The sequence below is a fragment of the Chenopodium album genome, chromosome 2, assembly GCF_948465745.1.
Source record: "Chenopodium album chromosome 2, dcCheAlbu1.1, whole genome shotgun sequence".
NCBI classification, from domain to species: Eukaryota; Viridiplantae; Streptophyta; class Magnoliopsida; order Caryophyllales; family Amaranthaceae; genus Chenopodium; species Chenopodium album.
The window spans coordinates 16,339,655-16,361,977 of NC_137835.1; the positions used below are offsets into that span (position 1 = coordinate 16,339,655).

At 33.2% G+C, this 22,323-nt stretch overlaps 1 protein-coding gene across 1 annotated transcript; it reads left to right on the forward strand.

Annotated features, from left to right (window-relative positions):
• The first annotated feature begins 16,664 nt into the window (after positions 1 to 16,664).
• LOC145569502 (aluminum-activated malate transporter 8-like) lies at positions 16,665 to 19,809 on the forward strand. Its single transcript, XM_081628846.1, has 6 exons — positions 16,665 to 16,950; positions 17,104 to 17,244; positions 17,541 to 17,813; positions 18,264 to 18,391; positions 18,666 to 18,809; positions 19,240 to 19,809. The coding sequence occupies exons 1-6, from the start codon at positions 16,665 to 16,667 to the stop codon at positions 19,807 to 19,809; spliced, it is 1,542 nt and encodes a 513-aa protein (XP_081484972.1).
• Positions 19,810 to 22,323: the final 2,514 nt, after the last annotated feature.

Below are 22,323 nucleotides of genomic sequence, written 5' to 3' on the forward strand. Positions count from 1 at the left end.
ACTGCCACCACCTGCCACCACCACCAAGTCACCAACAGCACCGAAATCACTCACGACCACCACCACCAAAACCACTAACACCACCACCACCGACCCACGAAAACCACCACCACCAACATCACCACCAATCCCACATATCTGGAAATTAAAACCCACAAAACCACGAAAACTCTTGAACCCACCAACCCACCACCAACCTAGAGAAACCACTCACGACCACCACCAACCCACAAAACCACGAACCCTTGAACCCACCAACCTACTCACGACCACCACCAACCCACAAAACCACGAAAACCCTTGAACCCACCACCACAACCACCAACCCAGAGAAACCACAAACCCTTGAACCCACAAAACTACGAACCCTTTAACACACAAACCCATTGAAACAACTCACGTCCACCACCTGCAGCCAACGAACCCACCGATCTCGTGAAACCACCAAGCCATCGCACCCGTGCACTATCCCAACGAACCCACCGATCCCACGAACCCACGAAACCCTCAGATCTGGAAAACCTTGAGAATGGAGTTGGAAGAGGAGAGAGAAAAATAATGGGAATGAGGAAGAAGATGAAGAAATTAGATGATGAAGGAAGATAATGAAAAAAAATGGGGATGAGGAAGAAGATGAAGGATGATGAAGGTGGTTGAAGGAAGAAGGTGGCTGGGAATTGGGATGATAGATAATTTAGATGGAAGAGGATTGATTTTGGAGGATTAAGTTAAGTTAATTAATGTTAGAGTTTAAGTTAATAAGATAAAATCAGGTTTTTTTTAATTAGGGTGTTTAACAAAAAGTAAGGGTAATTTTTTAAAATTATATAAAAAAAATTTTACTAAAAAAGGAAAGAAATCACTTTGTTGCGAGTAATGTGAAGCGGCCGTTTTAGGAAATTGTTGCGAGTAATGTGAAGCGGAGGTAGTATATTAGTTGAGATGATTCATCTTCCAAATTTAATTTTATAGAAATATACTTACGTACACCATTACAAGATACACTAATGTTAGTTTAGATGAACTACTACAAGGGGGGGGGGGTTGAATTGAAGTAGGTTCCAATTAGGTCAATCTTTTGCGAAACTTAAAAAAGAACATAGAAGGAAGTTAAATAACACAACAAGTTTTACGAGGAAACCTTCCAGGGCCCAACTAGAGGTAAAACCTCGACCCTTCTCGGGATTTTCACACAAACTTCACTATAATAGGACAACTCCTAATTACAACCTATTTCAAACAGACCTTTCTCACAAGTTCCTCAGTAGACTACTTGCTACCTGATAGGACCAAACCTAAGTCCCACTTAGGTTCACTGAGCACTCCCTGAGTGCCTACACTCGGCTTCACAGTGGAAGCTCACTCACTGTGCACTCACAACTACCACATGAATTTTAGAGACTTTCAAACTCCTAGCTTCAATCAAATTTTAGAGAATTCAAACTCCTAAAATCAAACGTGAATTATCAAGAATTCATACACACCCCAAAAACCAATTACAACACAAAGACTAACTTTAACATATAAATGGAAAGCTACACATGAAATCCGAAAATAAAATGATAAAGCTTAAACCTTTTGGCAAACTTATTCTTAAGCACTATGTGATTTTCATGCTTTAAAATCTCACTTTGCTTCGGAGTATATCTTCTTTATTTATACAAGTTGTCAACTCACAAAGTAGGGTTTTGGTAAAATAATAAGTTAAAGATGAAACAGAAATTCAAACTTATCTATAAGAAAAACCGAAATAAAAACAAAATTAATTTCGTGTTTAGGAAAACCTTTTTAAATCAAATTCGTTTTCACAAAAGATAGAGTTTTAAATGAAAACAAAAAAACAAGTAAACCAGATTTTAAAAGATAAAACCAATTAAATACTTTTTCATAAACTCAAGATTATCTTTTACAAATAATTAGCTTGCCAAGCTTTATCTAATTTCTAATAAGTTTCATGCATATTAATCAATTATATATTTACATCAAACTAGAAAACAAACTTGTCTTTAATACAACCTAAGTTATGAAGTGAATCCTTTTTAGTTGATATATCAAGCTCTGCACTGATCCTCAGGTCACTTTCCAGCATTACGCTGGAACCAGGTCGTTAGAACCTGTCGATGTTTTCTAGCATTACATTGGAATTTGATATGTTCCTGTTATGGAACACCTGATAGTTCCATCCAGCTTGATTAAGAAAACTTCTTTCTAGAACTCTTCATCTGTCTTTACTTGTCATCCTTGGTCTTCTAAAGTTTCTCTGTTCCAGTCCTCACTTTAACTCCCAGAGTTTACATATCCTGCAAATATCACAATACTAGAAAACCCTTATTAAATAGATGTTTTCTCAATCATCATTATCATCAAAACCTCATAAGGGTCAACAACTAAGATTCTATTATAAGATGATCTCATATTTACGAAGTGAAGATGGTCTCATGTATAGTTGTACATTGGTAGGAAAGACATGTTGTGTTATTGGTGTTTAAGTTATTTGATTACTTTTGTTTTTGGTGCTAAGTTATTTGATTTTTTTTTTTGACATCCAAGAAAACAACAGAAGAAAGTAGCCCTTCCTAGCCTTCAAGGCCAGATTATGGGCTTCTGCTATAGTACATCTACTAGTATTTTTAATCATCAGTAGAGCTAAGGAATCAGCAATACTCTTGATGTCACTAATTATCGACTTGATCTCTCGATCTGCATCGACTTGGTTCTTGAGACCGTGAATGACGTTGCTGCAATCAGTTAGAATGATCACACTCTTGCCTTCAAGGTCGTAGATTTGCAAAGCTAGGAGGACAACCGTTGCTTCTGCCTTGGTGGAGGAGTGAGAGAGGATTCTACTACTCCCTGGTGCACCTTGCTGTTATTCTTATAAATCAACCACCCTACTGCGGCTTCCCAATCGCCTTCCTTCCATGTTCTCCCTTTCTTCCACGCTCCATCAATTTTTATCCTAATCGTAGGATCAAGTCTGCTATGGTTGGAACACCAGATTACCATGTTACTGTCATTGTTGCTGCTGTTCCTACTTGATTTTTTTGTGCATCTTGCTCCCAACACTCCTCCCTTGCGTCCATCTGTATTTCCAGTGCTCAGCTTGCTTGAGAATATTCCCTGGCTTAGGGGTTACATTAAATAGAGCATTATTTCTTGCTAACCAAATGCTCCAAAGTGTGTAGATAAACTCAATAAGGGTATCATCACCTAAGTTCTCATTGTTCAAGAAAAAGAAGATAAAGTTCCTGACCCAATCCCTCACATTAATATGCTGTCCATTTTCATAGTTGATGCCCAGGTTGCCACCTTTCCTATACTGATCTCACAGCTTCGAAACAAGTGTTCAGTGCTTTCTTCTTCATTGTGACAGAGGTGGAAATTGCTTCTAACATCAATTTTCCTTTTCACCAGGTTATCGTTGGTAGGAAGGGCCTTTTGAATAATTTTCCACACAAAGAGCTTGTGCTTTGGCCAGATTGTAGACTTCCAAAATTTGTGCCAGAAGGTACCATGTTCATATTCTTCACTTGATCTTCTTGGTATGAACCAATATCCCGATTTCAGAGAGTAATTCCTTGATTTGGTTGGACCCCATTCCCAATCATCATTCCTCTTTAGCTTAGGTAGATGGGTGGCTAGGACCTCCCCTGTAGAGAAGTGAGGAAACCATTTTCTAACAGTAGCAGGGCACTAATTCCCATTACTATCCATCAGGTCAGCTACCATGATTTGCTTGTTAGTTTCGTCGCTAGTAGTATGTTGACCCACCCCACTACCTCCATATATTTTATTACTTTCTCCAATTACTCCTAAAACTCCGCGCATGGAGAAATGGAACAAATATTTAAAAACAGAGGGAGTATTAAAGAGGGAGGGAGAATGAATCCTTCCTTTTCTCTTCTCTTCTCTCCTACCAAAAGGTATCCAAAAAGAGAGGATGAATCTCTTCTTTTCCTTTATTTCCATCTAATTCTCACAATCCAAACAATGTGTTATGTGGCACCTTGCTCCATGTTCTTGAACATTTTCTCTTTTATATTGATATTCCGGTTAGATTATTCCTTAAAATTTTAACAAATTGCATCATATTTTTATCTACTACCTCCGTCCTCTTTTCTTTGTCACTTTTAAAGGAAAATTACGGGAATTAAGGTGGAGAATGTGAAATAATGAAAGTACATGGGAAAGTAAAATTTCCCCATTAATAAAGTAATAAAAATGCATGGGAAAAGACATTTCCAATTAAAATAACAATTAAAGTACATGAGAAAGATAAATTGATAGATTCAAGAGTGTAAAACATTAAATCAGTCAAAAGTTGACACAACTTTTATGGCAAACGTTAGGGTAAAATAGGAAGAGGACTTAATAAAGGACACAAAAAAAATGAGGGTATAAAAGTCTTTTATGTATCTTAATAATTATGAAAATATAAAATGTGACAAACATTTAGGGGCATAAAAAATGGCAAAAGTGACAATAAAATGGGGACAGAGGGAGTATTAATTTGACCAACAATATCTAATATTTATTCAATTTATAAAAATAAGTGTTTTTACAATAAACACTATAACTAATAATCCAACGTATAGAGTATTTTACAAATAACATTAGCTTTTTTATTTTTATTTTTACAAACTATTCAAACTTTGCATCATATAGATGGTGCAAAAATTAATCTAATTCAATACATTATCTATCTATAATATAATGTTTATGCTTTTATTAAATCTTAAGGTTGTCTTTACTCTTTGATTCAATTCGTATGCATGTGACCCATCTCTTTTTTTTTTTTTTTTTCAACCCCTTATATGTTAAGGTTATGTGGTCCTTGTCAAAGACTACTATCACAGGATACCTAGGAGGCAAGGGAATAACCAGATTTTGTTCGAGGCAAGGGAAGGGAATTAATCGGATTTTGTTCATGGTAAGGCTCAAACCTAGGGCGAACCCCTGAGCTAAATGCACCAGGAGGTCTTCCTCATGAGACCAACTTATAATAGAGTTTTCAAGATGTAGATAATTTGAAATTGGTTAAACCCTACTGGCATTGGAGCTAAAAGTAATGCTTAACATTAAAGTTTTTTTTTTTTTTTTCGAGAAAGAAATGCTTAACATTAAAGTCTTTGACTTTGTAAATGGGAAAAAAAAACCTATGTACGTGCACAAAGTTGCACGTCATGCATTCTTTGAGTAGACTTTGTTATTTTCATGTGAATAACAAAAAACGTACGATTAATAAATTGGTAGTAGTACTTTGCATTTCTTAAAGTTATGAAAAAGAAGGTTGATAAGCTATGGAGTGTATGGACTATTCTGACTACTGATCACCCTTTGCATGTTTTTTTGAGTCATCTTATCACTAATATATTACTTCATGTCCCCCTTTTTTTCCTCATTTTATTTCATGCGTAAATGTTCCACTCTTTTACTCTGCAAAAAGGTTATTTTAAACAATTAATTAAATGAAAAAAATTAAGTGTCCAAATACATGCCATTTAGCATATAATGCACTATGTTTGATTAATTTAACATGTCGGCGTCTTCCATTTTTTTCATTTTTTTTCCCATACTACAGATTACAAATATTATTGGCTCAAAATAGTCAATTTTCAAAGATTTTGCGATTTTGACCCTTTTGCTTTAATTTGGGCAAATACAAGTTTATCTGCCAAATAAACGAATTTTGTTAATTTGATGGCAATTTTGTAAATATATTTAAAAAGCGTAATAATTTATTCAGTACTTTTAGTGAGCTGTCTAATTACCGTTTGCAACTTGTTTTTAGTGTTTGGTGAGAAAATTACACATTTACCCTTCAAATAGTACATGAAAAGGCGAATGTACCCCTCCACTGTTTCTTGAAAACACAATTATATCCCCAGATAAACAAATTTTGTTTAATTTGGGGAATTAACTAGGTACATCTCCTTTAATTTATTTCAAATTGTTTGTTGATTGGATCTTTATTGAACACATGAAACATCCAATGTTAGGATATTTCATACTGTTCCACAGGTTTTTGAGTCTATATACAATGTTATTCTAATGTGCAAATTAAAAAAAAAAAAAATTATGATTTGGAGTAGCTTAAAACTGTAAATTTTGAAATAATTAATTATTTTCAATTAAATAAGGTAAAAATAATTTCTACTTCGTATTTAGTAAAAATAATTTTAATTTTTAAAAATAATTTTAGTTCAGTAATATAAGGTAAAGTGAATATGACCATAATAAGTTAAAAAGTAAAAGGAAAAACCATATTCCCATCACATGTTTGAGGCCTTTGCTTGTAGGAAGTAGTGCCTGGTATGTGGGACTAGTGGGAGTTTAGGGTACGGGAAGGAATGACCGAATGAGTGCTTTCTAATTAATTAATTTGAGTTATAATTAGGTCTTATAGCCTTCTATTTCCTATGAAAAGTTATCAAGAAAGACGAGTATCCGAGAATTGTAATTGGGAAGAGAAGAAAATGACTAAAATGCCGTTGATGTTAATGTATATATATGATAAGAGGAAACAAATTTTGTAATCATATTTTTGTGAACTTATATATACGAATCACTTAAACCTAACTGTTGATAGGGCTGTTCATCGATCCAAGACCGGACTGGACCGGACCAACCCGGATAAGACCGAAGACCGAAAATTAGAATTTTAAGAACCGAAGACCGGACCGATTAAGTTAGGACCAAATCGGGCCGGACCGAAAGAATCGGTCCAAAACCCGAACCGGACCGTTTTGGACCGATTTAAGAATTTTTTTAAAAAGAATATTAATTTTTAATAAAATCAAGGAAAACACAAAAAAAATATTGGAAAAACGATATTGTAACGTCATTTTTGCGTCTTATTTTGTATGTTTAGTGCAAAAAAACTTATAAAGTTAAAGTATTCAAAGCTTATTAAGGATAATTTTAAACGTTATTTAAGGTTTCACACATATTTTTTATAAAAAAATCGGTCCAGTCCAAAACCGGTTTTTATAGGGTTTTGGACCGGACCAGACCGAAGACTGGAAAAATGAATTTCAAGACCCGAAGACCGGACCGATTAATTCGGTTTGGTCCGGTCCGGGTTCGGTCTGGGGTGGTCCGGTCCATTTTTTCGGTCCGGACCGATTTATGAACACCCCTAACTGTTGACACCGAAATTTTGTTAATTATTAGGTGTCTAATATATCTAAATTAGGAAATAATATCAATAAATATAAGATATTTATCTTCAAGATCTCGTAGAATATTTGATTATTATCTTGTTAACTACTATACGAATCTCTATATAAAGAGAGTCGTTTCTAGGGTTTAAAGGAGGCTTAGATGGAACAAGTCACAAAGACTCCATCTCCTCCCTACTACCAAACATTGTAGGTATAAAGTATGGATTAAGCTGACAAGGCCCCGTACTATAAACAAATATCAAAACCTAGCCCTTTGGAGAGAGGAATCAAGAGATCTACGAGAGTTGTAACCCACAAATTATCAATAAAATAATTGTTCCCGTATATTTTTTTACCTCTTTAATTATATATTGCAGGTTTGAATTTTTATGGTTCCCGTATATTTTTTTACCTCTTTAATTATCCTTTGTTTTTGCTTAAGGAGGATAACAGTAATTGTTACCTTAGGTTTTAGAAAGTTTAAGGAAGTGGAAATCATCATTAGCCCAAGATAATGATAATTGTCATGTTGTCAAAAATACTTTGTAGGTTACTATAATCTATGATGAGGCAGGGACTTAGGGCCTCTACATATTTATTAAACTAAGTTGAACTGAACTGAATTGAGTTGAAATGAATATTTTATGCGAGAAGGAAATTAAGAGCTTAACTTAAGTGAACTGATTGGAGTTGAACTAAACTGAACTGATTGAAGCCGAACTGAATTGAAAGCCTGTTCACTTCAGCTTAGGGCCTGTTTACATTTACTTAATTCCAGTTTAGTTCAGCTCCAATCAGTTCAGTTCAGTTCAGCTCCAATCAGTTCAGTTCAGTTCAGCTCTTAATTTCCCTCACTCATAAAATATTTATTTCTGCTCAATTCAATTCAGTTCAGTTCAGTTCAGCTCTAATCAGTTCAGTTCAGCTCCAATCAGTTCAGTTCAGTAAATGTGAACAAACCCTTAATTTCAGTTCAGCTCAGCTCCAATCAGTTCAATTCAATTCAATTCAGTTTCTAATTTCCTTCTCTCATAATATATTTATTTCAGTTCTATTCAGTTCAGTTAAGTTCAATTCAGTTCAGCTCAGCTCAATTCAGTAAATGTGAGCAAACCCTTAAATTAGATTAGTATGTAGGATTTGACAATGAATTAAACCTCAGATTAAAGTTTAGATTGGCAATTAGGCCACCAAAAAAAAAAAAAAAAGAATATTAACAAACAAATTGAAAAGCTCCCAATTTGATTATTTCCATAAAATAAAAAAAATAAAAAAAAACTCATCCCTTTAATTAAGGAATGTGGATGCTAAAGATTATGTTTTTTTTATCCTTTTTTTTTACAAGAAATGTTAAAGATAATTACCGTTCAAAACAAAATTAAAGATAATTACCACGATTAAATTGTAATAAAGTGTAATTTTTATGAAGGAATCTATGGTAGTCATTCTTAAAATGACTCAAAAATAATAAAAATTATTTCAAGATTAATCAATAGATTTAAAAAATTAGATAAATGACCTGTAATAAATTTTGACATTAAAAAACAAAACAAAATCAACTAATAAAAAAAATTAATATAATGATAGCCATTTTAAGTATGACTACCATAGAATCATCCTCAGTAAATTAGGGTTAAAATATGTCTACATATATTATTACACTTATTAGAATTTAATCGAGTTAGTGCTCGCTTGCAATAAAACAGAAAGTTATTATGTGAATTTTTTAATTGGTTTTATTATTTTTTTTTTCAGAAAAAAAAAAATCTTCTAAGATTGTTTATAAGTGTAACAAAATTAGCAAATAAGCAATGATGGATTTTTTAGATTCTTTTATTTGAAAGGTATGAAATTGACTATTCTATTATTATTGTCCTTGCAAGTATAACTTTTATACTAGTTTTTATTGGCTTTTTTTTTCTACGTCAAAATTAATTTTAAATGTTTTTTTATTTTAAATTTATTTTTTTTAAATTTTCATAATTAAATTTTTTTTTGAAACAAATCAATTCATTAATAAAAAGCCAACCGTCATCTACAAATAAAATCTAAATTAACATATACATAAAATTGAATCAAATTAGGGTTTCCCTCATCAAAGCTACGGTCATTGAAAATATCTTGCAATGTACTACATCTCTCACACACATCGCTGAAATATAGAACCTTTTTAGAGAGACATTCTAACATTTTGTTGTAGCCGTAAGGATGATTTTCATCTGATTCGCTTGCACGCATTTGAAAACTTGACAACTGTCGCCAACGAACAGACAATAGGGCAAAAGATGATTACCTTTTTTAAAACTTTAACACACAAACAAACCCTAAACCTAAACAAACAACTAAACTAACAAAAACTAATGACTCCACCATAGGGAGATGGACGAATATCTACACGTACTACTCCTGTAGATTTATTGAAAACCTAAATAGCAAAACTAAAGAAAATTAAGGGAAAAGGGTCGGAAATTCAGCCTAAACAACCAATATCTTGGAGAAACACTAGAAGAGAGGAGGAGAGAAGAGGAGAGAGAGAGAGAGACGAGTTAATAATAAATACTTTCAATTTTTTTTTCATAATTGACTTTTTTTTTTTTTGAAATAAAATTGATTCATAAATAAGTCATACGACATCTATAAAGAGATTTAGATCTAACAAATACATAATAATTGAATCAAATAAATACATTCCGTAAGCAAAGCTACGATCGTTGTTGCAAATCGTACGTTCTTCATACCCTCTTTCATATCGTTGTGATTTACAGCCTTCTTCGACGAGGGGGTCTATCGATCTGTTGTAGCCGTATAGAAAATTTCCGTCTGATTCGTTCAATTGTTGTCGAAATATTAATCTCTTTTTCAATCCCGCACAAAATTTTACCCATGAAATAACTCTATAGCAATCCATGAAATAAAAAAAGCGATTCCTCCCTCAGAAGAGAGAAGAAAAACCCGGTCTTTCGAAGGAGCCAAATCCTCCTAAAGAGGAAGAAAAACCCTGTCTTTTGAGGGAAAAATATTCCTCCTAGAAGAGGAATAATTATTATAAACCTAAAACAAGAGAAAAAGCACAAAAGAAACAACGATTGGGGCTTTCCACAGGCAAATCCGATGGAAGCCCCTGCAAAATTCAACAATGGAGGCTAGGGTTTTAGAGAGAGAAGAGAGGAAAGAGAGGCTAGATCAAGTTTTTTTTTTTCATAATTAACTTAAGAATCATCTTTTAATTACAGTAATAATAAAAACTGAAAATTTTTAAATTAATTAGGAAAATTATAAAATAAATTCAAAAATTCATTTAAAATTAATCAATAAATTTGGAAAATAGATAAGTGATTTATAATTAATTTTGACATTAAAAAATAAAGGAAAAATTTTAAATTACCACCCAAATATGTAACCATTTTCGAACTAACCACTTGTTTAATTTTTAATTTTAAATTATCACCCCTTAAATTAAATAAATGCTCATATTACCACCCATTTTAAAAATTCGGTGGATTTTCCGTCTGTAGCCCCACCTAACGCTTATTTTGACCCTTTTGACTGATTTTTCCCCGATTTTTCTTTTTAAAAACGCTCTCCTAACTTCATTTCACATTTCCTTCACTAAATTCTACCAAATTTCACTATAATTGGGGGTAAATAGGTAGATTTGGGAATTAAGGTTCATGGAATCAAATCGAATTGGGGTTGAAATCGGGGCTTTGATTTCAAATCGAATTGGGGTTGAAATCGGGGCTTTGATTTCAAATCACTCTTGCCGACGCTTAGCTGATGCAATTGGCTCCTTTTGTGGGCTGCTATTACGATTGGAGAGGGGGGTGAGTTGTTGCGCGGCTGTTTGCGGCTGCAGATGAAGTGGGTTCGAAGGTGGGTATTGGTTGGGTTGAGAGGTTTGGTGCTACAGAGGTGTTGGTGTGTTGAGTTGTTGTAATGGTAGACTTGACAATCCTGACTCGACCCGAATGACCCGTCCCGTAACCCGAAAGTTGACCCGAAATAATTGACCCGAAAATGACCCAAACCCGAACTAACCCGACCCGATCCGAAATAGAGTTGACCCGATCGAACATGACTCGATGACCCGAAATGACCCGAAACCCGAAGTGACCCGACCCGATTTAAACCCAAATTGATTGACCCGAATCGACCCGACCCGAATTGACCCGAATCCTAAGTGAATAGGGTGAAATAGTGAATTACTTAGTTTAGGGCTTCTTTATTTCCTACGTAATAGGTACTCATGATTTTTTTAAACGATTTTACTTTATTTTTCCAACTATTTATTTAAAGTGAATTTATTTTGGTGACTCGACACAAACTTGACCTGAATAGATCCGACCCGAATTGACTCGATTCTAATTTGACCCGACCCGAAAATTGATCTTAAAAATTGACCTGACCCGAACAGACCCGACCCGAATTGACACGACCCGAACTTGACTTGACCTGAACTAGACCTGACCCGAACTTGACCCAAAGTGTTTACCCGATTTTGACCCGAAACCCGAATCAACCCGACTCGACCCGAACCCGACCCGAACATTTGCTGACCCGAACTTGACCCGACCTGAATTGACCCGACCCGAACCCGACTTGAATGACCTGTTTTCCAGGTCGATGTAATGGATTAAACCCATGAAGGAAGTAGCATAGAGATGAAATTGCGAGCGAATGAAGTGAGCGTTGGATCTCATTAACAGCATGGAGGTAACGGTCAACTTCATGGCAATCGCCGGAGAAAATCATCTTCTCCGCCGTCTCAACCACCTTCTCTTTGCTAGAGCCGCCATCTCCAACTTTTAGTAGTGAGGGGAGGAGAGAGAAAATGAATGAGAAGAGTGACAGTGTAATGGTGGTGATATGTTGGTTTTTTGTTTGAAGTTGTAAAATTTGGGGGTTTAGAAATGAAATTAAATTGGTGTGTTGAATTCAATGAAGGAAATGATGATAGGTTGAGTGAAATATATCAGCGAGATGATTAAATCGAGAGAAAAAAGAAAAAAAAAAGAGGGAAGTTAGTTAGGTGGGGCCCATAGACGGAAAATCCACCAGATTTTTAAAATGGGTGGTAATCTGAGCATTTATTTAATTTAAGGGATGGTAATTTAAAAAAAAAAATTAAACGGGTGGTTAGTTCGAAAATGCTTACATTTTTAGGTGGTAATTAAAAAATTTTCCAAAAATAAATCAAGACCAGCCAATAAAAAATTACTTTGACATCATTAAAAAATAAATGTATAAAATAATTGAAGGTCATTATCTAAACCAACTTTCTTAAAGCCTAAATAGCTGTCATCCTAAAACACATACTTGCCAACTTGATCCTCTATGTTAATTTTATTTACAATTTTGTTTCGATTTGTTTTAGTTTTTTTTCTACATTATTTTAGGGAATAATATATTGGATTTAGTGTAGGAGTTATAGGTTCGTAGATATCTTGAAAAGGGGAATAAAAATCACAAAGATTTTAATTCATAGGACATGTTTCAATGTTTGGTTCACAGTTGAAAGGTCTTTGTACAAATCTATATTTAGTTTTTTGTTGAAAAGATTACTCTTTTCAATCAACCCGATCATCTCAATATGTCATAAATCCAGCTCGTTTCCATCGTACTTGCAGCTCCCATGCGTAATTTTGCCCATACATTAAGTCACTTTATGTCTTAGTAATCAGTAATCTTAGTGTGTTTACAAAAATTAACTTGAAAGATTAGATTGTTTAAGATGGAAGTTGTACTAGTTTGACTGAATTGAGCTGAAATGAACTGAACTCAACTGAACTTAATTATTGGAACTGAATTGAATTGAACTGAATATTTTATGAGAGAAGGAAATTAAGAACTGAACTGAACTGAATTTATTGAAATTGACCTGAACCGAATTGAAAATAATCTGGAGAGAACATGCCCTTAGTTTTAACTTTATTTTGTAACTCTACATATATTCTCCAAACATAGTTAACATTGTGTAGGTATACCTCTATATATTAAGTCCTATTGACCAATTAATAATCAATCAAAGCTTTAATCCCATGAGTCGAATACATGAACTAAAAGTGATAAGTCCGTAAATTAAGTTCTATATATTGACCAATTAATCAATCAAAGCTTTAATCCCATGAGTCGACTACATGAATTAAAAATGATTATTCCGTATATTAAAGTCATCCACAAAAAGCTTCCTCCTACATCCCTTACAATCCAATAACTTATTCTCATGTAAATTAAAGTCATCCACAAAAAGCTTCCTCCTACATCCCTTACGATCAAATAACGCATTCTCATGCTAATCTATATGCTTCAATTCATATCCTTCCTAACTCATTCCAACCAAGTCATTTTCGGTCTCCCTCTATCTCTTTTAACCTCCCCATGTTCCTACTCTGATCTTCCTCTCTTTGTATCGGTGTACCCTGGGTTTTTTGTCTTACATGGTCGAACCAACACAATCGATTTTCTCTTAGTTTGTCTGCAATGCCTATAACACCCACTTTCTTGTGAATAACTTCACTTCCGTTTCTATCTCTTAGAGTGTTATCAAACATCCATCTTAACATGTGCATTTTTGTAACGTCCATCTTTTTAATTTGCTATTTTTTAGAAGCAAAATATTATGTACCGTAAATCAACACTGTTCTTATGACAGTCCTATAGAATTTCCTTTTCAACTGTAAAAGAATGCTCCGTTCCCATAACACTCCTGTGACCACTCTTAATTTAAGCCACCCCGACTTAATCCTATGGGTCATGTCTTGATCAAGATATTTAAAAACACTCGCTCATGGACATATCCTTTCCGTCCAAACTGACTACATCATCACTTGTTTTCCTTTGTGTACTAAAACAACATACCAAACATTCAGTCTTACTTCGACTTAGTCTAAACTCTATAGATTTGTTAGAGTTCATTTTATTTGGTGAAGTGATCAACGCTAAAAATTGATGTAAAAGCATTCAAATATATTCCATATAGGAAAATCCAATCCAAATCTAATTATTAATTTGGATTTGAATGAATTTTAATCAAATTTTTTTTTAAAAAATGCATTTTCAGTTTAATTGGATCAATTTGAATCCAAAAAAAAAAAAAAAATCAAAAGAGAAGGTATTGCATCAGTTCGGATTGACGAAATGCGAATTTTGATATCCTCAGTTAGGTGGATGATATCCTCTCTTGGCTAGATGATATCCTCTATTGGCTCAATGATATTCTCTACTGGCTGGATGATATCCTCTATTAGCTAGATGATATCCTCTATTAGCTATATGATATATCATGGCTAGATGATATTATATACTCCTTTCGTCCCCGAAAGAACGACCCTTTTGGGTTGATTTCGCGAGTATATTGAAAAGATAAATTTACATGGGGTTTGTAAAAAAAAAGTAGAGAGAGAAAGTAATAAAATTACATAGAAAATCGAATTTTTATATGGGGAAGCTAATTTTGGACAAATATTATTGCAAATTGGTGAGTGTTTTAATGCAAATGAGTCATTCTCTTTGGGACTAAAATTAGGCCAAATGGGTTTTTCTTTTGGGGACGGAGGTAGTAGCATATTGAGGATATCATCCAGCTATGATATCAAATAGATAGCCAAGAGAGGATATCATCTAGCTAATAAAGGAGATCATAGACACAATCATAAATGATATCATACAGCCAATAAAGGATATATCCCACCATGATATTATATAACCAATAGAGGATATCAACCAGCCATTAGAAAATATCATCTAACCAATAGAAAATATCATCCAACCAATTCAATAAAAGATATCGTAGACACAATCATAAATGATATCATATAATCAATAGAGGATATCATCCGGCTATAATATCATATAGTAAATAGAGGATATATGTATAAATGATTAGAGGATATAAATGATTGAGGATACGTATAACTTGTTTGAGCATATGTATAATTTGTTTGATGATATGTATAACGGTAGCGGAACCTCCATTGAAGAGCTCGTAATAAAGGTCATGGGTATAACATAACTTGATCATTTCTCAACCAAAATACATGCATTTGTCATCAACATGCTCACAATTCAACAAACAATTACATGGAACAAACAATTTCAACAATTATGCATCACATAAGAAAGCCCCAATTCGATTTTTTGGGCATTTTACAAAAAAATCCGAAAATTAAACTTTCTCTCTTCCGCCATAAATGACCTCGCTTCTCTCCTTCGCCATTAATGCCGTCATCGTCATCGTCTAAAGCAGAAGAAGGAGATCCACTATTGTTGTCATCATCGTCATCGTCGTGTTTATCGTCATCGTCATTTCCTGCGCCGCATGAGCTATTGGTCAGGCTTGACTAACCCAATAATTTGTGAAATCAAAATTTCTACTCATTATTTATCCGTGTTGGGTAATATGCTGATGCTATGTTTTAGAATTTTTTGTTTTTTTTTGAGAGTTCCATGACTTAATACTTCTAGGCTTATGGGGTTAATGTTTGCTCTTATAATAAAAGTAAAGATATTACCTACTTATAAATCATGCATATTGTACTATTGAATTAGATTTAGTGGATTATCAAATTGGATCGAACTCAAAAACAAAAATCCTATTATAATTCAGATTGGATTGGAATTGAGCCAAATCCAGACTGAAATTAAACCTTCGATTATAGTTCACCCTTAGCTAAAATCATGCAAGAAGTAAAACATCTTTCAAATGTAGTAATGCAACCTAGTTGAATATTCTTCCACAAAGGAAACTACCTAGATCTAGATAAACTTTAAATTTAGCCTCAAAAAAAATAAGAATTACCAAGTATCTTCACCAACTAATCCAAACAAACTGATCAATTAAGCATCCATTTTCTCATACCCTTCAAAAAATAGTGGAATACAGTGCATATTTTTCACTTTACGTTACTTTTTTAGCTAGTTTACCACTACCCACCCACATAATAATAAGTTTTAATTTTATTAGTACATTCACTACCTCTTATATTGTCAGTAAAGAAACAATGTAAATAAGCAGTAAATAGCAAAAAGAATTTTGCAATTTGTCCTTAAAAAAAATTAAAATTAAATTGTCGGTTTAATTTAAATTAAAAAGTCGATCATCTAAGTTAATATTCTCTTTAATTTGTTTACTATTTTATGTGATAGATAGTGGTAGTTTTCTTGTCTTTTAGCTTATTCAATCTTATAAAAAAAAATAAGAGATATTTTTACTTGGATGAAATGAAATTCTGTCAGTATTTGTGCATGGAAATAACTTTTGTTATCAGCCACATTTGCAGCTCACTAGAATTTGTTGTTTTAAGACAATGTATATATTTGTCCTTAATTAAAATAAAATAAAATTAACATATGCATGGAAAAACTATTTCTATTGCTTTTTATCTTAGTATAAATTCACTCTTACTTCAAGAATCTTATCACATCATTTCCTTTTCTATATTTCATTCTTGTGTTTGTTACTTTGTTTTGAGTTTATTCTGTTATATATTGATCTATATAGAAATGGAAATGGAGATGGTACACGGGGCGAAAAGCCGGGTTTTCACTAGGGGGTTGAGTGGCCTTAGAAACTTAGCTGTGAAGTTAAAAGAGAAATGTGTTGGAATAGCTAAAAATATAAAGAAGTTAGCTAAGGATGATCCAAGAAGAGTTATCCATTCTTTAAAAATGGCGCTAGCTCTTACGCTAGTTAGCTTGTTCTACTTTGTTAGACCTCTTTATGAAGGGTTTGGTGTCTCAGGGATGTGGGCTGTGTTAACTGTTGTGGTCGTGTTCGAGTTCAGTGTAGGTAAGATCACCCTTACTTGCCATTTCTTGAAAGTTAAACTCGAATTTCACAAACAATAAATTGATGATCATTTTTCATGCATATAATAAATTTTAGTACATGCATGATTTATTATTATTAATTAACTACTTATTTGTTTTACTTCGTTTTTAGGTGCTACTATAAGCAAAGGTCTCAATAGAGGTTTAGCAACCTTAACCGCCGGTGCACTAGGGGTTGGTGCTCAACACTTAGCCGTGTTATTCGGGACGAAAGGAGAGCCAATTGTCCTTGGTATCTTGGTGTTCTTACTAGGTAAACTACTTTCTTTTGCTTATTAATTTGTTTTTATGCATAAGTTACACTAGTGAAAAGTTCAAAAAAAAAAAAAAAAAAAAAGTGTTTGATTGACTATTAGGTTGGCTAACCCTTGTAAAAGATAATGAGAAAAATGTGTATTGAAACAACAAATTAAAGAAAGAATTTGACGTGTATGCCACATCTGTTTAACGGCAAAACATATAATTTTTGGATCATGAAAATCTAACACGGCAAAAAGTTGTGCAACTTATACATGCAAAAATGACGCTTACTTTAATTTGTACTTGCAGCTTCAATGTCGACATTCACAAGATTTGTGCCAAGCATCAAGAAACGATACGATTATGGCGTACTAATCTTCATATTGACGTTCAGTTTAGTTGCAGTCTCAGGGTATAGAGTTGATGTTATTTTAGTATTGGCGTACCAAAGATTATCGACCATCATAGTTGGTGGTGCCACTTGTATGATCGTTTCGATTTTTATTTGCCCTGTTTGGGCTGGTGAAGATCTTCACAACCTCATCGCCGGCAACCTTGAAAAGCTTGCCAAATTCATGGAAGGTATAAAGGCTATATTATTCAGTTATTTCCTCTCAATATGTGTAATATTCACTTATATTACTGAACTACTACGATTTATTCTTAAACTATACTCCGCTTAAAAGTAACACTTTTAGAGTCTAATAATCAATATTGTATATGTTTATTGAAAGTATCCCAATAATATTTATCTTCACATTTTTTAAGTTAAGACTTGTTATATATGATTAAATTTCATACACATGTTTATTTAGGAGGTTTAGATTATAGCTAGAATTTAAATGACACATACACATAATTATTAAAAAGGTTGTTTCTTTGCTGAATTATGTTTTGGGTGAGTTTTATTTTGAATATAGAAAACGACATATTAACAAGAAAGGATAGACTAGTAATTATTCATTTTGTTCTATAATTTTGTATACATGGCAATTAAGTTACTTAATGTTTTTAAAACAATTATATTAACAGGATTTGGAGAAGATTATTTTACGTTTCCTGACAACGACAAGATCAGCATGAACTCCAAGAAAGATGGCAAATCATACCTCCAAAGTCATAAAAGTATCCTTGCTTCTAAAACTAATGAAGAGAACTTGGTATGTGATGTTCCCATTATTCTTTTCATTTTTAATTTATGTACGTACATTAACTTTTTAGGTTGTTTCTAATTTATTACTTCTTTAATTAATAACCACTAATTTCTTTTATAAGTGATTAAATATATTAATAATGGTACCAATATGATCATAAGATTGCCACTATCTTCTAATAAAAATGTACTAAAACATGTATTGTACTTTAATATTGAAATGAATTATAAAATTGTGATATTTTTTGCTTAATTAGTAAGTTTAATTCTTTAATTAACAGGCAAATTTTGCTCGATGGGAGCCATGCCATGGTCAATTTAGGCTTCGCCATCCTTGGAAACAATACGTCAAAGTTGGAGCTCTTGCTCGACAATGTGCTTACCACATTGAAACTCTCTGTGGGTTTATCAACACCGAAGCCAAGGTAAATATATCTTGATATACCATCTTAATTAATTGGGGCGCTACCAAATACTAGAGATCAATCTCGTCTGCATTATTGCCCTTTTGGCTCTTTATATAAGAAGATATAATGTTTCATCAATTGATCACAAACATATAAGAATAATATGAAGACCAATGACAAATATGAAACATAATATAATATAATATGAGTATTCTTGCATAACCAAATAATTAAAATCTCCTTCTTTTCAACTAATTAATTAAAATATAGTTGTCGGAATTAATCCAACCTTGCAAATTAAATGACATAGCATAATTCAATCATTTAATTTGATATACATTTTCTTGTTCAATAGTGATTAGTTACAAGATTGAGGCTAAAGGCTTAAGATTAATCATTTTGTATTCACCTTAATTGACCTTAAAAGCAATTTACATTTAACCTATAGGTACCAATGGAGTTCCGAAGAAAAATCAAGGATTCGTGCACGAAAATGAGCATCGAATCGAGCAAGGCATTAAGGGCAATGTCTTCATCCATTCAAAAAATGGCTCACCCTAAGCAAGTAGTCATGCATATAGAGAACTCCAAACAAGCTGCAAAAGAACTCGAAAATGTACTCAAAACAATGTTATATGGACCGGAAGATATAATAGCACTTGTACCGGATGCAACCGTTGCATCTATACTAGTTAACATAACCACTTGTGTGGAAAAAATATCAGAAGCTGTTCATGAACTTGCTAAGGTAGCACATTTCAAGGAAAAAGTCGAAGCCACGGTGTCACCGGAGCCGGCTAAACACACAGCAAAACTTCACCGTGGCATAGTGAATCCGATGTATGATGATGGTGAACGCGGTGAGGTTGATTACGTGGAAGTAATTGTATGTGATCAAAAGCCTCAAAAGATTGAGAATTGTATAGAAGGGGAGATAAGGGTTGATAATAATAAGTGCTCAAATAACGTAAATAATAGTACTGTTATTAGTCCTCCGTCTATAATTACATGCACGTGAAGCTCTTTTGTTTTTGTTAAGGCATCCATGCATGAATTTTACTTAATTGATCGAGCTAACTCTTCAATTTTTATTGATCTTTTAATTGGGATTATCTCTATTAAAGATTTTCAAGTTTTAATTTGATCTTGATCAATCACTTTTTTTATAGCATATCATTATTATTGGACTTGAACAAAAGTTTAATTTGCACGTACGAGGGAGATTATAGATTCTAAAACATGTGAAAATTAAATGAGCTGAGACACGTACGGTATATATTGTAAAATAGCTAGCTTGAGAAAGAGGTGTTTTGGGAAGTTAAAAAATAAGTTTATATATATGTATGCTACTCATAATACATAGACATACTTATTCCCTACAAAGTTGCATTTAAAATTTTGTTTTTCGTGCTCACTTAACACTCTCTTAAATTGTCCACTTGGAGGAAGCTTAACAACAATCTATGAGTGACTTTTACTTTACACTTCATTCTTTCCATTTCCTCTTGTTTTTGTGATGTCAAAATCAAAACACCTCTATTTAAAGGTTCTCAATCTTTTGCTTAGCTTGATTTAAATATCGAATGACTTTCAATCTGTGCAAATTAAAAATTAAAGGATTTGACTCAAACATCCTTTGTACGGAGTACAATTGTAACACCATTAGTCATGAATATTAGGTGAAATAACTTTGTTACACTTAAATATCTACAATATAAATGAGATCATTATGTGGGAAGTATATACTTGTTGGATACGGAGTACTCCGTATATAGTACTTTTTTTTTTTTTTTTTTTTGAGGAATCCGTATATAGTACTTTATAATGTTATATACTTGAAAATTGAAATTAAATCTCGTTATAATAAGTAACTAAATAAGCTTAATTTGATTTCCATCACTCCATTGGGTACAATGATCTCTTAATATACTTCTTTTTTGTCCTTGTTTGAATCAGAACGCACTACTTAATATTGAATTGGCAATTTTTTTTTATTATTATTATTATTTTTTTTTTACAGAAATATATACCTTATAGAATGTAACAGAAGGTATATTAGCAGGAATGAAGTTAAAGAGGGAATCTGTTTAGTATATTCTGCGCCAAGTTGAGGATATTATAATTTGAATGTAGAAAGGCAAAAAGCTGAATGTTAGGATCCCATAACCAGTTGCAACTGTCACTCATTGAAATGAGCCTTTTATGTTCTTTTTCCTTGCTTAAAACTCTAAAGGACTATTTAATACTTCTTCCGTTTTTATTTAGTTGACGCGTTTGATTTAGGTGCATATATTAAGAAGAGAAGAGAGAGTGAGAGAGAATGAAAAAGCAAGTGGGGTAGTTTGTAAATGCAAGGTAAAAAAATTACCCCAAAAGGAAACGTGTCAACTAAAAAAAAAACTTCCTAAAAAGGAATACGTGTCAACTTAAAAGAAACGGAGGAAGTATTTTTAGGTGTTAGAGTTCAAGACTTATCAATGAAAGTTAAAACGACAATTCATTTAATTACATGGGATTCGAGATGTCAAAGATGTTGGGGATTTTGAATTTAACAAGGGTCACAAAGAAGACAAACAAAATTAACGTAAAATTCTTCGAGGCATGAACGGGATTACTTTCTCAAAAATATAATTTTGACCCTATACTACAACCGGGTATCACGGAAAATTACTCAGGAGATACAACGAAAAAAAATTACAATCACAAATAGGATGATTACAATACAATGTAGATAAGCTTTTGTGATTTGTGACGATGAACAATAACTTGCAAAAGGTTCCAAGAAAATGAGAATAAAACTGATTTCTTGAAGTTATATTTATATCAAGAGCAATAAACTAAGCATATTTATATCAAGAGCAATAAACTAAGCATAACTAAAGAATAACTGTCAATATTGCCTCCCGCGCCCTACAGGGGGAGAGAAATCAAGCAACCCAGAAAAATTTGGGTGCTCTCGCGTCCTACCGGGCGGTGGCTCTCGCTCTGTCGGGCGATGATGGCCATACCAGGCGGTGACAACGCTTAATTTTCCTTGGCTCTCGCACCCTACCGGGCGGTGGCGCGCCCTGCCGGGTGGAGGAACATTTCTCTAAACCAAGATACAAATTGCTCTTTTACTTGTTCAATTAAATTTCAACATCTTAACCTAAGAAATTCAATCAAACACTAAATAGCTCTCCCACCTTTCTTGATGGTCATTGTGTCACCATTACTCTAAATAATTCAACAATAGACTCGCATTCGGATCAACTCGTTCATAATGACATGCTCTGAATTGATCTGACTTGAAAATAACTTTAATTCGATTTAATATTTGACTCTAACACCAAATTTATTAACTCGACACAACCTAAGATTGACCAAACTTTTAGCTTGATTTCATCCGACCCTCTATTAACTCATACTTTCATTAACCTGACCGAAACTAGGATAAAAACAGATATCGATCAATCTTTTTTTTTTCTTTAATGAAACCTGAAACAAGTGAAACTAAAATTAACCTAATGAGATAGATTTATTTTATTAACTA